This window comes from Piliocolobus tephrosceles, chromosome 17 (assembly GCF_002776525.5).
Source record: "Piliocolobus tephrosceles isolate RC106 chromosome 17, ASM277652v3, whole genome shotgun sequence".
Taxonomy (NCBI): Eukaryota; Metazoa; Chordata; class Mammalia; order Primates; family Cercopithecidae; genus Piliocolobus; species Piliocolobus tephrosceles.
This window is the reverse complement of record NC_045450.1, coordinates 60,125,758-60,141,436: the sequence shown is the minus strand read 5'-3', so window position 1 is coordinate 60,141,436 and position 15,679 is coordinate 60,125,758. Positions and strand designations below refer to the sequence as shown.

The 15,679-nt window shown below is 45.0% G+C and overlaps 1 protein-coding gene across 2 annotated transcripts in view; it reads left to right on the top strand.

Moving 5' to 3' along the window:
* The first annotated feature begins 1,418 nt into the window (after nt 1-1,418).
* CFDP1 (craniofacial development protein 1) overlaps nt 1,419-15,679 on the top strand; it is a 155,235-nt gene continuing 140,974 nt past the window's right edge. For both annotated transcript variants that reach the window (XM_026456466.1, XM_026456465.1), the window contains exon 1: nt 1,419-1,658. In XM_026456466.1, coding sequence (XP_026312251.1) covers nt 1,595-1,658 — 64 coding nt within the window. In that variant the 5' untranslated portion in view covers nt 1,419-1,594. The remainder of the gene's footprint in view (nt 1,659-15,679) is intronic.

Below are 15,679 nucleotides of genomic sequence, written 5' to 3'. Positions count from 1 at the left end.
GCGGAGCTTGCAGTGAGCCGACATCGCGCCACTGCACTCCAGCCTGGGTGACAGAGCGAAACTCCGTTAACAAACAAACAAAACCTTGAAGGCAAGGTTTCTGCCCTGGAGATAGTGTTCAACTTCTGGGATGAAGCAGCTGTGGAACCAATCGGACATCATCCACACTTTTCTGTTCCAACTCCAGTGGACTGGCAGACGGTTCCCCTATTTCCCGTTAAGTGCTTGTGGATTTGGGGTTCTGTACACCATTAGGGGTTTGCACTTAAAGTCGCCCTTGGCATTGGCGCACAATAACAAGGGTGCATGATCCTGGCACGATTTAAAGCCAGGGGCTTTGGAGGCCGTTTGCATTATGTAGGTTCGTTTGCCAACGTCCTTGTAAAATAAGCCAGTCTCATCCTCATTGAAAACCTACTCTTCCACATAACCCTTTTCCTATATAACACTTAGCAAGTATTTTTAAAATTCTTCCGCAGCCTTCTGATCTGCAGAACTCGCCTCACCAGCAAGTTTAACATTTTTCACCCGTATCGCCTTTTGAAACGCGCGAGCCAGCCAGCACTCGCCGAGAAAGGTTTAGCATTTCTCTGACCCTGGTTAACGTGACCATAGATATCTTTGGCTTTCAGCCTCACAACAGTGCTGTCCACTACGTTTTTTTTTTTTATAATCGGTCGATATCTCATGAATCCACAAATTTAGCCGCTTTTCCATCTTTTCCATAGCTTCATCACGCACAATGTAGGTCACTTCAGCACTATCCGGAGCGGCCTCACGGACAGATCGGTGAATTTCCTTTTCCTTTTTCTTGATGTACCGGATTGTCGACTCGTTAACATTGAGCTCATTGCCAACAGCACAGTAACTCATTCCTGATCGGAGCTTATCCAACACGCGGACTTTCTCCGTAAGGCACGTCACTGTCTTCCTTTCGCTTAGGAACACCGGCCAGAGCTTCAGGACTACGCTTGGGGGCCATTTTAAACACAAAAGCACCCACAAAAAGCAGAAAAAAAAGTGTCAGTAAACACACTGCGGAAAGGACTCTGTTTACAGCACGGGAGGTGCAATTAGAAGGCGGGGCTTCTGCCTAGTTCAAACCTCAGCTGGGGACCTGTACCTCCGCCAACTCCAAATTTTCACCCTCTGCGCATGCCCGGGAAGAACCCCAGAAAGTACCGTGATGATTGATTTTAGGGTTACAAATACATTTTAGCAAATAAGTGAATTTGACATTACGAACTAATGATTAATGAAGGTCACCTGTATTTCCACAGATATGTAATTTTATTTAAGCAGATTTAGTAAATGAAGGCGGCGAGGCAGCGCCGAAGACTACAAGTCCCAGCATGCACCACGTCCGGGCGGGTTCGGGCTCCCAGTGAGAGCCTCGGGGACGCCAGCCCGCAGGCATCGGCCGGAAGTGTCGTAGGGAAACCACGTAGTACTCTCTGCGCATGTGCAAAGCGCTGTCGGGGCCGCCCTAGCTGCCGTCGTCGCTGCCAGGGCTCTATGGTCTCTCCCTAGAGCTTTGCCGTTGGAGGCAGCTGCTGCAGTCCTGCGCGTTTGACCGGCATCGAGCGGCAGCACCATGGAGGAATTCGACTCCGAAGACTTCTCCACGTCGGAGGAGGACGAGGACTACGTGCCGTCGGGTGAGCGATTCCGCCTGAGGCGAGAAGGGGATTGCCCCGCCCCTCGCCTCACGTGAGGCGCGCTCTGCCCCCACGGGCGTCGGCCCCGTGGCCCAGGTGGTCCCGGCGGCGCCCGTTCTCGAGCGTCCGCTCCCTCAGGCCTCTCATCCTCGGCCGCCCCGGCCCGAGGCGTGTGCGCGTGGCGGTTCCGTGCCGCCCTCCCCATGGGCCAGCTCCGGCCGCCGCCCCCTCTTGCAGCGCGGGAACCGGCACATGAACACGGCCCTGTCCCTAGGGATGCTCGTCGGTCAGCCCCGAACGACACCGCTGCTTCGCAAGTCGGGGAGGCAGTCCGAGCGGTGGAGGTTTTCTTCAGCCCTGGCCCGAGAGAGCTGCTGGCCACCACCCCGTCCAAGATAGAGCTGTCTGCTCTCCGCCTGATTGTTAGAAAGTTCTGATACGAAGTTCCCCCTGTGATGCTTTTTGCCTTATTGTGACGTCCACCCATGCTCTTCTCTCAGAACTTTCTTTTCTTAGGGATCTCAACCCGAACGGGGCGACAATGAATCTTAACTGAAGAAACCTACCTGTTACCCCTTCTTGGTCTGCCCCAGACATACCCATCTCATTGAAAGTATCTTCACCCATTCAGATCCTCAGTTGAAAGACTCAACAAACCAGAAACAGACTAACAAAACCCAACCCAAGAGTCGTCCCTATTCTCTTTGTTTAATTTCGTTCTGTTCTGTTTTATTTAGTTTTTAAAGACAGGGTCTTGCTGTTGACCAGGCTGGAGTGCAGTGACGCGATCTTGGCTCACTGCAACCTCAAACTCCTGGGCTCAAGCGATCCTCGCGTCTCAGCCTCTGGAGTAGCTGGGACTACAGGTGCAGGCTGCCACGCCCGGCTAATTTTTTGAAGTTTTTCTTTTTGTAGAAGTGGCATCTTGCTATGTTGCCCAGCTAGTCTCAAACTCCTGGGCCCAAGTGATCCTCCCACCTCGGCCACCCAAAGTGTTGGGATTACAGGCTTGAGACACCGCGCCCCGGCTAGTGAAGTAGTTCTTTTTTTTTTTTTTTTTTGAGACGGAGTCTCGCTCTGTGGCCCAGGCTGCAGTGCAGTGGCTGGATCTCAGCTCACTGCAAGCTCCGCCTCCCGGGTTTACGCCATTCTCCTGCCTCAGCCTCCTGAGTAGCTGGGACTACAAGCGCCCGCCACCTCGCCCGGCTAGTTTTTTTTTTTTGTATTTTTTAGTAGAGACGGGGTTTCACCGTGTTAGCCAGGATGGTCTAGATCTCTTAACCTCATGATCCGCCCGTCTCGGCCTCCCAAAGTGCTGGGTTTACAGGCTTGAGCCACCGCGCCCGGCCGTATTTCTAAAAGGCACGTTGAAAACTAGCCATTCCATGCCTGGCGCGGTGGCTCACGCCTATAATCCCAGCACTTTGGGAGGCTGTGGCGGGCGGATCACGAGGTCAAGAGATCGAGACCGTCCTGGACAACATGGTAAAACCCCGTGTGTACCAAAAACACAAAAATTAGCTGGGCGTCGTGGTGGCATGCGCCTGTAGTCCCAGCTTCTCAGGAGGCTGGGGCAGGAGAATCGCTTGAACACGGGGGGCGGAGTTGCAGTGAGCTGAGATCACGCCACTGCACTACAGCCTGGGTGACATGACAGGGCAAGACTCTATCTCAAAAAAAAAAAAAAAAAGCTATGCATTCCCATCACCCCTCATCCCTATTTAATTTAATATTCCTCATGAGAAACTTCTTTCCACTTTGTGAATTTGGTGTTGTACTATTGTGGTCTATTGATTTAACCCATGTATAGTAGGTATCATTTTTATTACCTCCTGACCTCCTTCCCCTCACCCCTAACACACCCACAGGCTTCCACCTTCGGGGCCTCCCCAACTCCCTAGTCTGCCATTGTACCTGTGTTCAATTTTGGTTAGATTAGTATTCAGTGTTTTTTTTTTTTTTCTTTTTCTTTTTTCTTATTTTTTTTTTTTTGAGACAGTGTCTCTCTTTGTTGCTCAGGCGGGAGTGCAGGGGCGCACTCTCTGCTTAATGCAACCTCCACCTCGCCAGTTCAAGCAGTTCTGCTTCAGCTTCCTAAGTAGCTGGGCTTACAGGTGCCCGCCAGGACACCCGACTGATTTTTTTTTTGAGACAAGAGTCTCTCTCTGTCTCCCAGGCCGAGTGCAGTGGCGGGATCTCGTCTCACTGCAAACTCTGCCTCCCGGGTTCACGCCATTCTCCTGCCTCAGCCACCCGAGTAGCAGGGAATACAGGCGCCCGCCAGCACACCCGACCGATTTTTTTGTTTTTTTGTTTTTGTTTTTTTTTTGAGACGGAGTCTTGCTCTGTCGCCCAGGCTAGAGTGCAGTGGCCGGATCTCGGCTCACTGTGTTAGCCAGGATGGTCTCGATCTCCTGACCTCGTGATCCGCCCGTCTCGGCCTCCCAAAGTGCTGGGATTACAGGCGTGAGCCACCGCGCCAGGCCCAGTGTTTTTTTTTCTAATGACAGTGTGGATAAACGTCCTGTTACAGCTGAACTGTATGTTATACAGATTACTTTTCCTGCACTTCTTGTTTTCTCTGGTGCTAATAATTGCCATTTTTTGTTGTTATGTAGCTGTCTATGTACTTACTGCTGTAAACCAAAAATAAAATTCTAAGGCCCCCCAACCATCTGAATGGGCTTCCTCCTTAGCCAGGGCTCTTAACATTTAACCTCAGAGGCTGTTTTGGGCCATAATGGGAAGTGAGGGCCGAACCTGCCTCATTATACATCTCGAACGACACATACTGTAAGGCTGATAAGAAACATTTTGCAACCTATTCTCTCTGAAGCCTGCCAGCTAAAAGCTTCATTTGTATGATAAAACTCTGTTCTCAGCCGAGCAGTGGCTCGAGCCTATAATCCCATCACTTAGGGAGGCAGAGGCTGGTGGATCATTTGAGGTCAGGCGTTCAAGACCAGCCTGGCCAACGTGGTATAACCCCGTGTCTACTGAAAATATAAAAATTAGCCAGGTGTAGTGACAGGCGCCTGTAATCCTAGCTACTGGGGAGGCTAAGGCACGAGAATCTCTTGAACCCAACAGGCGGGGGTTGCAGTGAGCCAAGATGGTGCTTCTGCACTCCAGCCTGGGTAACACAGTGAGACTCCATTAAAAAAAAAAAAAAAGTGGCCTAGCGCGGTGGCTCACACCTTTAATCCCAGCACTTTGGGAGGCTGAGGTGGTTGGATTGCCCGAGGTCAGGAGTTCGAGACCAGTCTGGCCAACATAGTGAAACCCCGTCTCAACTAAAGATATAAAAAAATTAGCCGGGTATGGTGGCATGCGCCTATAATCCCAGCTAGTTGGGAGGGGAAGGGGAATTGCTGGAACCAGCGGGGTGGGGGTTGCAGGGAGATGAGATTGCACCACTGCACTCCATCCTGGGCAACAGAGTGAAACTCTGTCTCGAAAACAACAATAACAGCAACAACAACTCTCGTCTCCACAACCTCCATCTTAACCCAGATATTCTTTTCTGTTTAGACAAACTCAACCTGTTGCCAACAAAACAATGTTTAAATTTACCTATAGCCTGGAAGCATTCCCACCCCCAGTTGTTCCGTCTTAACGGACCAAACCACTGTATTTCTCAAATGTATTTGATTGATGTCTCATGCCTCCCTAAAATATATAAAACCAAGCTGCACCCCTACCACCTTGGGCACATGCTCTCAGGTCTCTTGAGGGCTGTGTCACGGGCCATGGTTACTCATATTTGGCTCAGAATAAGTCTCTTAAAATATTTTACAGAGTTTGACTCGTTTCGTCAAACTCTACTAATTTGACTTTTTGTCAAACTCTGCTAATTTGACTCTAAACTTTTAGAATTGTCTAAATCATCTCCCAAAATATTTACATTCATTAGATTTTCACTTTAATCTTTTGAAACAGTCTTTGCCTTCTGGCCTCCACTTTGTCTTGGTTACCTTCTATGAGTGCTCCAGTATATTTATTTATTTATTTAGAGATGGAGTCTTGCTCTTGTTGCCCAGGCTGGAGTGCAGTAGTGTGATCTCGGCTCACTGCAACCTCCACCTCCCGGGTTCAAGCGATTCTCTTGCCTTAGCCTCCCAAGTAGCGGGATATAGGTGCCCGCCACCACACGTGGCTAATTTTTGTGTTTTTAGTAGAGACAGGGTTTCACCATGTTGGCCAGGCTGGTCTTGAACTCCTGACCTCAAGTGATCTGCCCTCCTTAGCCTCCCAAAGTGCTGGGATTACAGGTGTGAGCCACCATGCCTGGTCAGGAACATTTTTTCTGAGACCTTGAATGTCTGAGAGTAACCATGCCCCTCAGACTGGATTGATTGTTGTTTAGTTCAGAATTCTAGGCTGGAAATAATTTTCCATCAGAACTTTAAAGGTGTTGCTTTATTACTTTCTAGATTCCCATGTTGCTGTTAATAAATGTTTTATTACTGATTTCTGCTCAATGTATAAGATCTGTTTGTCTCTGGAAGCTGGTAGAATATTCTCTTTATTCTCATTTTCTTTTTTCTTTGTTTTTTGAGATGAACTCTGGCTCTGTTATCCAGGCTAGAGTGCAGTGGCAGCATCTAGGCTCCCTGCAACCTGCACCTCCCAGCTTTAAGCAACTCTCCCGCCTCAGCCTCCCGAGTGGCAGGGACTACAAGTGCATGCCACCATGTCTGGCTAATTTTTGTATTTTTGTAGTAGTGATGGGGTTTCACCACGTTAGCCAGCCTGGTCTCGAACTCCTGACCTCAGATGATCGATCCGCCTGCCTCAGCCTCCCAAAGTACTGGGATTACAGGCGTGAGCCTCTATGCCTGGCCTGTTCCCATTTTCTAACATATCACCATGATATATCTTGGTATGAATGTTTTCAGCCATTTTGCCGAGCCTTCTGAGAACTTTTTTTCCTAGAATTTTTTTTCCTTTTCCTTTCTTTCCTCTCTCTTTTCTTTTCTTTCCTTCCTTTTTTTTCTTTCTGTCTCTCCGCCCTTCTTTTTCTCTCTTATTTTATTTTATATATTTATTTTTGAAACGGAATATAGCTCTGTCACCCAGGCTGGAGTGCAGTGGCACAGTCTCGGCTCACTGAAACTTTCACCTTCCAGATTCAAGCGATTCCCCTGCCTCAGCCTCTCGAGTAGCTGGGATTACAGGCGTGCGCCACCACACCTGGCTAATTTTTTTTTTTTTGTATTTTAGTGGAGACGGGGCTTCACCTTGTTGGTCAAGATGGTCTTGATCTCCTGACCTCGTGATCCACCTGCCTCGCCCTCCCAAAGTGCTGGGATTACAGGTTTGAGCCACCAAGCCCAGCCAACTTTGAATATTTTTATAGCATTATGTTCTTTCTTCTTTTGGAAATGCGGTATCAGCATTTCACATACAATTTTTAACTTACATACAATAAAATGTACTGTTTTCAATGTAATGTTCTCTGATTTTTGTCAAATGCCTAGAATTGTGTAACCACCACCAAAATGAACAGTTTCAAGCCTCCAACCCTCTAAAAAAAAATTCCCTCTGCTACTCTTTGTGGTCAAACAACTCTCCCTCACCCCCGGCCTCAGCCATTAGCAACCGCTGGTCTGTTTTCCATCTTTATAGTTTTGCCTTTTTCAGAATATAATCTAAATGGAACCATAACGGTAGGTAGCTTTTTGTGTCTGGCTTCTTCCGTTTAGCATAATGCATTTGAGATTCACCTGTGTTGTTGCACACGTCAATAATTAGCTCCTTCTGCTGTTGTGTGGTAGTCCATTATATGAATATACCACAGTTTATTCTGTATTTGAAGGACACTGGGTTGTTTCCTGTTTTTTTTTTTTATAATTACAAATAAAGTTGTTTATAAATATTTACACACAGCTTTTTCTGTAAACATGGATTTTCATTTCACTTGGGTCAATATCTGTGAGTGAGATTACTGGGTTTTGTAGTATGTGTATGTTTAACTTTACGAGAAAGTGCTAAAATTTTTGTGGTGTGATTACTGTTGGCAACATGTTTGAGAGTTCGAGTAGCAACTCTCGAACTCTCGAAGTGCTTCATCCTCAACAGCACTTGGGGTGGTCAGGTTTTTTTTTTTTTTTCTAGCTAATTTCGGGCCAGGTGCAGTGGCTCACGCCTGTAATCCCAGCACTTTGGGAGGCCGAGGGGGTGGGTCACAGGGTCAGGAGTCGAGACCAGCCTGGCCAATATGTTGAAACCCCATCTCTACTAAAAAATACAAAGAATTAGTTGGGCGTGGTGGTGTGCGCCAGTAGTCTCAGCTACTTGGGAGGCTGAGGAAGGAGAATCACTCGAACCCAGGAGGCGGAGGTTGCAATGAGCCAAGATTGCGCCACTGCACTCCAGCCTGGGCAAGAGAGTGAGACACTGTCTTGGAAAAAAAAAAAAGAAGAAAAAAATTAGCTAATTTTTCCTTTAGTTTGTATTTCCCTAAGGACGTTGATTCTCTTTTCATGTGCCTATTTGCCGTCATTTTATCTTCTTTGGTGATGTGTCTTTTGAATTATTTGTCCATTTAAAACATTGGGTTGTTTTCAGTTTTGGAATTATATATTCTGGATATAGTCCTTTGTCAGATATTTGTTTTGTTTTGAGACAGAATCTCACTGTTCCCCAGGCTGGGGTACAGTGGCATAATCTTGGCTCAGCACATCCTCTACCTCCCAGGTTCAAGCGATTCTCTTGCCTCAGCCTCCCGAGTAGCTGGGATTACAGGTACTTGCCACCACACCCAGCTAATTTTTGTATTTTTATTTATTTATTTATTTATTTATTTATTTATTTATTTATTTATTTATTTATTTATTTTTGAGACGGAGTCTTGCTCTGTCGCCCAGGCTGGAGTGCAGTGGCCGGATCTCAGCTCACTGCAAGCTCCGCCTCCCAGGTTTACGCCATTATCCTGCCTCAGCCTCCCGAGTAACTGGGACTACAGGCGCCTGCCACCTCACCAGGCTAGTTTTTTGTGTTTTTTAGTAGAGACGGGGTTTCACTGTGTTAGCCAGGATGGTCTCGATCTCCTGACCTCGTGATCCGCCCACCTTGGCCTCCCAAAGTGCTGGGATTACAGGCTTGAGCCACCGCGCCCGGCCAATTTTTGTATTTTTTAGTAAAGGCAGGATTTCACTATGTTGGTCAGGCTGGTCTCAAACTCCCAAACTCAAGTGATCCAACCGCCTTGGCCTCCCAAAGTGCTGTGAGTACAGGTGTGAGCCACCGCGGCTGGCTGCTTTGTCAGATATTTGTTTTGCAGTGTTTTGTGTCTGTGCTTGTCTTTTCATTCTGGTTTTTTTTTTTTTTTTTTTTTTTTTTGAGACGGAGTCTTGCTCTGCAGCCCCGGCTGGAGTACAGTGGCCGGATCTCAGCTCACTGCAAGCCCCGCCTCCTGGGTTTACGCCATTCTCCTGTCTCAGCCGCCGGAGTAGCTGGGACTACAGGCGCCCGCCTCGTCGCCCGGCTAGTTTTTTGTATTTTTTTTAATAGAGATGGGGTTTCACCGTGTTAGCGAGGATGGTCTTGATCTCCTGACCTCGTGATCCGCCCGTCTCGGCCTCCCAAAGTGCTGGGATTACAGGCTTGAGCCACCGCGCCCTGCCCTTTTCATTCTTTTAATAGCGTTTGCAGAGCAATTTTTGTTAGTGATTTTTTGGAAACAGAGTCTTGCTCTCTTGCCCAGGCTGGAGTGCAGTGGCATGATTTCAGCTCACTGCAACCTTTACTTCCTGGGCTCAAGCAATTTTCCCGCCTCAGCCTCTGTAGTAGCTGGGACTACAGGCATGAGCCACCATGCCTGGCCTGCAGAGCAAAATTTTTAAACTTTGATAAAATCCAGTTTGTCAAATTTTTCTATTATGGATTGTGCTTTTGGAATCATGTCTTAGAACTCCTTTTTGCCTGACTGTATTTTCCTATGTAAAAGTTATATAGTTTTACTTTTTTATTTATTTTTTGAGACGGAATTTTGCTCTTGTTGCCCAGGCTGGAGTGCAATGGCATGATCTTGGCTCACTGCAACCTCTGCCTCCTGAGTTCAAGTGATTCTCCTGTCTCAGCCTCCTGAGTAGCTGGAATTGCAGGCATGTGCCACCGTGCCTGGCCACCATATACATTGTAGAATCACTTTGTTCATCTCTCCAAAAAGTATCCTACTTGGATTTTGTTTGGAATTCCATTGAATCTGTAGACCATTTAGGGAAGAATTGACAGTTTAACAATCTTACATTTTACACTATGAATACAGTCTGTATTTTTTTTTTTTTTTTTTTTTGGCTAAAAAGTTTTTATTTCCAGTTGTTTGTAACTAGTATATGGAAATACAATACAGGTTCTGCATACTAACCTTGTATTCTACAACCTTGCTAAACTCATTTACCAGTTCTGGAGGTTTTTTTAGATTCTGGGATTTTCCACACAGACAGTGATGTCAAATGTGAATAGAAACAGTTTTATTTCTTCCTTTCCAATATGTTTACTTTTTATATTAATTTTGCTTGCCTTGTTATACTTTATACTTCCAGTATGATGTTGAATAGGAGTTGCGAGAGGGGACATCTTTGCCTTTTTCCCAATATTAAGGGGGAAAAGAAATAAGTGTTTTACATTGGATGTGGTGTTAGCTATAGGTTTTTCACAGATGCCGTGTGTGTCTGTCTGCCTGCCGTTTAAGCGCTTTAGCATTGAGTAACTTATTACTAACTCAGTCACCTAACACTATGTGGTATGTGCCAATTGTGCTTTGCATTTTACTGATGAAAAAATCGAGGCACAAAGTCTAAGCAAATTGCTGGAATTCGTCCAGTTAGATAGTAACTGAGCTGGAATGTTAACCTTGGCAGTCTGCATATATTGTCCCTCAGGATTCCTTATCATGTTAAATAAGTTCCCCTCTGTTCTCCATTTTCAGAGAGGTGAATTTTGTCAGATGCTTTTTCTCCATCTATTGATTTAATTACATGTGGTTTTCCTTTTTTGTGTCTGTTAATATGGTGGATTATAATGATTGATTTTCAAATTTCTGACAGACTTATTTCTGGGAGACAGCTCACTTGGTTAGGATATATTTATACATAGCTGGATTTGGTTTGCTAATGTAGTCAGCCTTCTGTATCTGTGGTTTCCACAGCCATGGATTCAACCGACTGCAGGTAGAAAATATTTGGAAAAAAGCTGGCTGCAGTTGCTCACCCCTGTAATCCCAGCGCTTTCGGGGGCCAAGGAGTGTGGATCACTTGAAGCCAGGAGTTAAAGACAAACCTGGCCAACATGGTGAAACCCAGTTTCTACTAAAAATACAAAAATTAGTCCCAGCTACTGGGCTGAGGCACGAGAATCGCTTGATTACCCAGACTGGAGTGCAATCACAGTTCACTGCAGCCTAAAACTCCTGGGCTCAAGTGATCCTCCCACCTCAGCCTCCCGAGTACCTGGGACTGCAGATGCACACCATCATACTAATCTAATTTTTTATTTTTTGTAGAGACGAGGTCTCTTACCATGTTGCCCAGGCTGGTCTCAAATATCTGGCTTTGAGCCATCTTCCTGCCTTAGCCTGCCAAAGTGCTGGGATTACAGGTGTAAGAAAAACTTGGATTTGTTTGTTTTTAAAAGAAACAAGGTTTTGCTCTGTCACCCAGGCTGGAGAGCAGTTGTCAAGATCACAGCTCAGCGAAGCCTTGAACTCCTGGCCTCGAGCGATCCTCCTGCCTTAACCTCCGAAAACGTGTTTTTTTTAAATTCACAGTTTTAAGACTCTCTAAGAGGCTGAGTGTGGTGGCTCAGACTTGTAATCCCAGCACTTTGGGAGGCTGAGTTGGGTGGATCACTTGAGGCCAGGAGTTCAAGACTAGTCTCACCAACATGGCGAAACCCCGTCTCTACCAAAAATACAAAAATTAGCTGGGAGTGGTGGTGCATACCTGTAGTCTCAGCTATTGGTGAGACTGAGGCAGGAGAATCACTCAAACCTGGGAGGATCGTAGTGAGCCAAGATCGTTCCACTGCACTCCAGCTTGGGCAACAGAGCAAGACTCCGTCTCAAAAAAAAAAAAAAGAGGCCGGGCGCGGTGGCTCACGCCTGTAATCCCAGCACTTTGGGAGGCCGAGGTGAGTGGATCATGAGGTCAAGAGATCGAAACCATCCTGGCCAACATGGGGAAACCCCGTCTCTACTAAAAATACAAAAAATTAGCTGGGCATGGTGGCAAGTACCTGTAATCCCAACTGCTTGGGAGGCTGAGGCAGGAGAATTGCTTGAACCTGGGAGGTGGAGGTTGCAGTGACCTGAGATTGCACCATTGCACTCCAGCCTGGGTAAAAGAGCGAAACTCCGTCTCAAAAAAAAAAAAAAAAAAATATTTGGGAAAAAATGGGTGGTTATATCTGTACTGAAGGTGTACAAACTTTTCCTTGTCATTATTTCCTAAACAATGCAGTATAACAGCTATTCGTATAGCACTTATATTAGGTGTTGTAAGTAATCTAGAGATGACTTAAAGTATGCTAGATTATATGTAAATATGACATCATTTTATATCAGGGACTTAAACATCTGTGGGTTTTGGTTTGGGGTGGGGGAGATCTTGGAACCAATTCCCCAGAAATATGGAGGGACAGCTATATTTTGTTGAAGATTTTTATATCTATGTTTATGAGGGATTTTGATTGTAGTTTTTTGGTAATTTCCTTGTGTGGTTTTAGTATCAGATAATGCAAGCCTCATAAAATGAAGAAATACAGTCTTTGTTTCTTCTAGGGTGATTTTTTATTCACCCTGTATGCTTGTTTAGGGTTTTATTATGTAAGAGGCTTTCTCAGATTTATAGTGATTCTTAGCTGGTTTGCCTCATATTTACGCTTGGGGTACTAAAAAGGTGATTGCAAGTGCTGAGTCTTTGGATAAGATTTGTTCCTTTTGTGCCTACATTGTCTACAGGGATGTTATTCTGCTTCTTACTGTCTTTTTTTCCCTCACAGTAACTGCATGGAATTTGATCTTGAGTTTTTGGGGGGTTTTGTGTGTATAATTTAAAATTTGCTTATCTCTTACTGTTGCAGGACTTTTCCATAGTTTAGCTAAAGACGGAGTCCTTGTCTCACAGCCACGATAATTTAGGCTCGCAGATAATTTGAAGCTTGAGTAAAACAGGGTTTTATTGGGTGACAAGGGAAAAAGGGGGGAACAGGGACTCTGCGAGGCTAGAGTTCCTGCTGCTGCGCTTCCTGCCTCACAGCTTTGAATCCCAGGTTCCACACAGGAAGAAGAGGGGCGGGGCTCCTTCCCGCTGCAAAGAGCAGGAACCTCTGTGGCTCCACCCCAGGGTGCATTCCTCCCAGTCTGCTGGCTGGCTGGAGATTCTGCCGGAACCCCCTCCCACATGGCTGTCTCACTATTAATAAGATTAAGCATCTTTTTACATGTTTAAGATCCAGAGCCACGTGCATCTAGTTGTCTGAACTGTCTACAACATTTGCCTGTTTTTATGATGAAAACAGGCAAAAGTTTTCAAAAATAGTGCAGAGCTTTGTACAAAATTAGAAAATGCAGTTAAATATAAAAATAATTACGGTTGAACTACCTAGAGACCATCAGTGTCAATCTCTTAGCTACTACTCACTCTGATTTTCTTTGTACGCCTAGGAGTAGATATTTGTATTTTTTCCTCAGCCTGCAATTGTGTTTACTCACATCACTTTTCAACCTGCTCTTTTCAGTGTACAGTCTCTACCCATTTATTTTAGTAAATGTTTTATCTTACATACAGACCATACTCAAATTTTCCAAAATGGTTGTAGCTTGTGTGTTCAAATCACAGTTGAGTTCAAGACTACACATATTATCCAGTTGTTCCATCCTTGAGTCTCTTTTAATCTAGCACACTCCCCTGTCTATAATGACATAGATTGCTGAAAAAGATCAAGCCATACGTCCTGCAGCATGTCTCACCTCTTGGATTTGTCTGGTTATTCCCTCATGGCATTGTTTTAGTTGTTCCTTTGTTCCTTTAGTTCTCTATAAATCTGAAGTTAGATCTAAATGCTCGATGGGTTCCAATGAAATATTTTGACTAGAATGCATTATCAATGGATGTCTGATGTTTGGATAGCATCAGAAGACATAATATCAGGTTGATAACTGTAGTGGTGACTACTAAATCAGGGTGATGACAGTCTGATCCCTATGTTGTATACTTGTTTTTTCCTTTGGAACTTTTAGAACTGGGAAGTATTCCATGTGACAGGATACTTAATGGTTAAAATTTAAATTGCTTTTTAGTTTTTTTTTTTTTTGAGATGGAGGTCTCACTGTGTTGTTCAGTCTGGACTCAAATTCCTGAGCTCAAGAGAGCCTCTCAGGCAGCTGAAACTACCTGTTACCTGAAAGGGGTCCAGATCCAGACCCCAAGAGAGGGTTCTTAGATCTTGAACAAGAAAGAATTCGAGGGAAATCCATACAGAAAAGTAAACAAGTTTATTAAGAAAGTAGAGGAATAAAGAATGTCTACTCCATAGACAGAGCAGACCCAAGGGCTGCTGGTTGTCCATTTTTATGATTATTTCTTGATTATATGCTAAACAAGGGGTGGCTTCTTCATGCCTCCCCTTTTCAGACCATTTAGAGTAACTTCATGACATTGCCATGGCATTTGTAAGCTGTCATGGCGCTGGTTTTGGTGGGTTTTAGCCGGCTTCTTTACAGCAGACTGTTATATCAGCAAGGTCTTTATGACCTGTATCTTGTGCCAACCTTCTAGCTTACCCTATGACTTAGAATGCCTTAACCTCCTGGGAAAGCATCCCAGCAGGTTTCAACCTCATTTTATCCAGTCGCTATTCAGGATAGAGTTGCTCTGGTTCACACACCTCTGGCACACCCACCTTCTTAAATTGCTTTTTGACATCACTTGATAACCCTTGCCTAAACTACTACTGTCATTAGAGTTTGAGAAGTGATATTTTTCTAATTCTGTGTTCTTCTATATTTATTAGTTGACATTTTTCTGTAAAGTGTAGCTTTCCTTTATCAATTGGAACAGTATAAATGTTTAATTCTTTTCCCTTAATTACAATTTTCAAAATAGGTAGTAATTTTAAATAGCAGTCTAAAATGGTACAATTTTTTTTTCTGTCTTTTAATATCATGAGGGGCTCACAGATTTTTATTGATTCAGTGTGTTTTCATTTTCTAACAATTACCTGTTTTAATGTTCAAGTCTTCACTGCTTTGGCCAGTAGGAGCTCTTTCAAGCTGGATCCTGTATCCTTTTAATTTGATCTTTTTTATTATTATTTATTTTTTATGAGTCAGCATCTTGCTTACTGTAGCCTTCAGTTCCTGGGCTCAAGTGATCCTCCTGCCTCAGGCTCCCCAGTAGATGGGAACTACAGGTGTGTGCCACTATGCCTGGCTAATTTTTAAAAAATCTTCTGTAGAAACAGGCTCTTCCTCTGTTGCCCAGCCTGGTCTCGAACTCATGGGCTCAAGCATTCCCCCGCCCCATACTCACTCACCTTGGCCTCCTAAAGTTGTGGGATTACAGGCATGAGCCACTGCACCTGGCCTTGATCTATTATTTTTAAATAGCTTCCTGGCTTTCTGGCACAGAAAAATGTCTGGTTTTACCTTGTGCTTTCTTTGCCTCAGACCTGAAATGAGGTTTTTTTTTCTCAGGGAGACTTTCTGTGGTAAATGGCCTCAACTTTGAACTTTAGAGATGCTTGATGTTACCAGAATGATGTAGTTTGTATGCCGTTTGTCTAGTGGACAAAACTAGGAAATACTCACCTTAAAAAGGGTTCGAGTTCATATTGATATTTTTAATTCTTTTTTTTTTTTTGAGATGGAGTTTCACTCTTGTTGTCCAGGCTGGAGTGCAATGATGTGTCTCAGCTCATTGCAACCTCTGTCTCCCAGGTTCAAGTGGTGTTCCTGCCTTAGCCCCCCTGAGTAGCTGGAATTACAAGCCTGTATCACCACCCCCAGCTAATTGTGT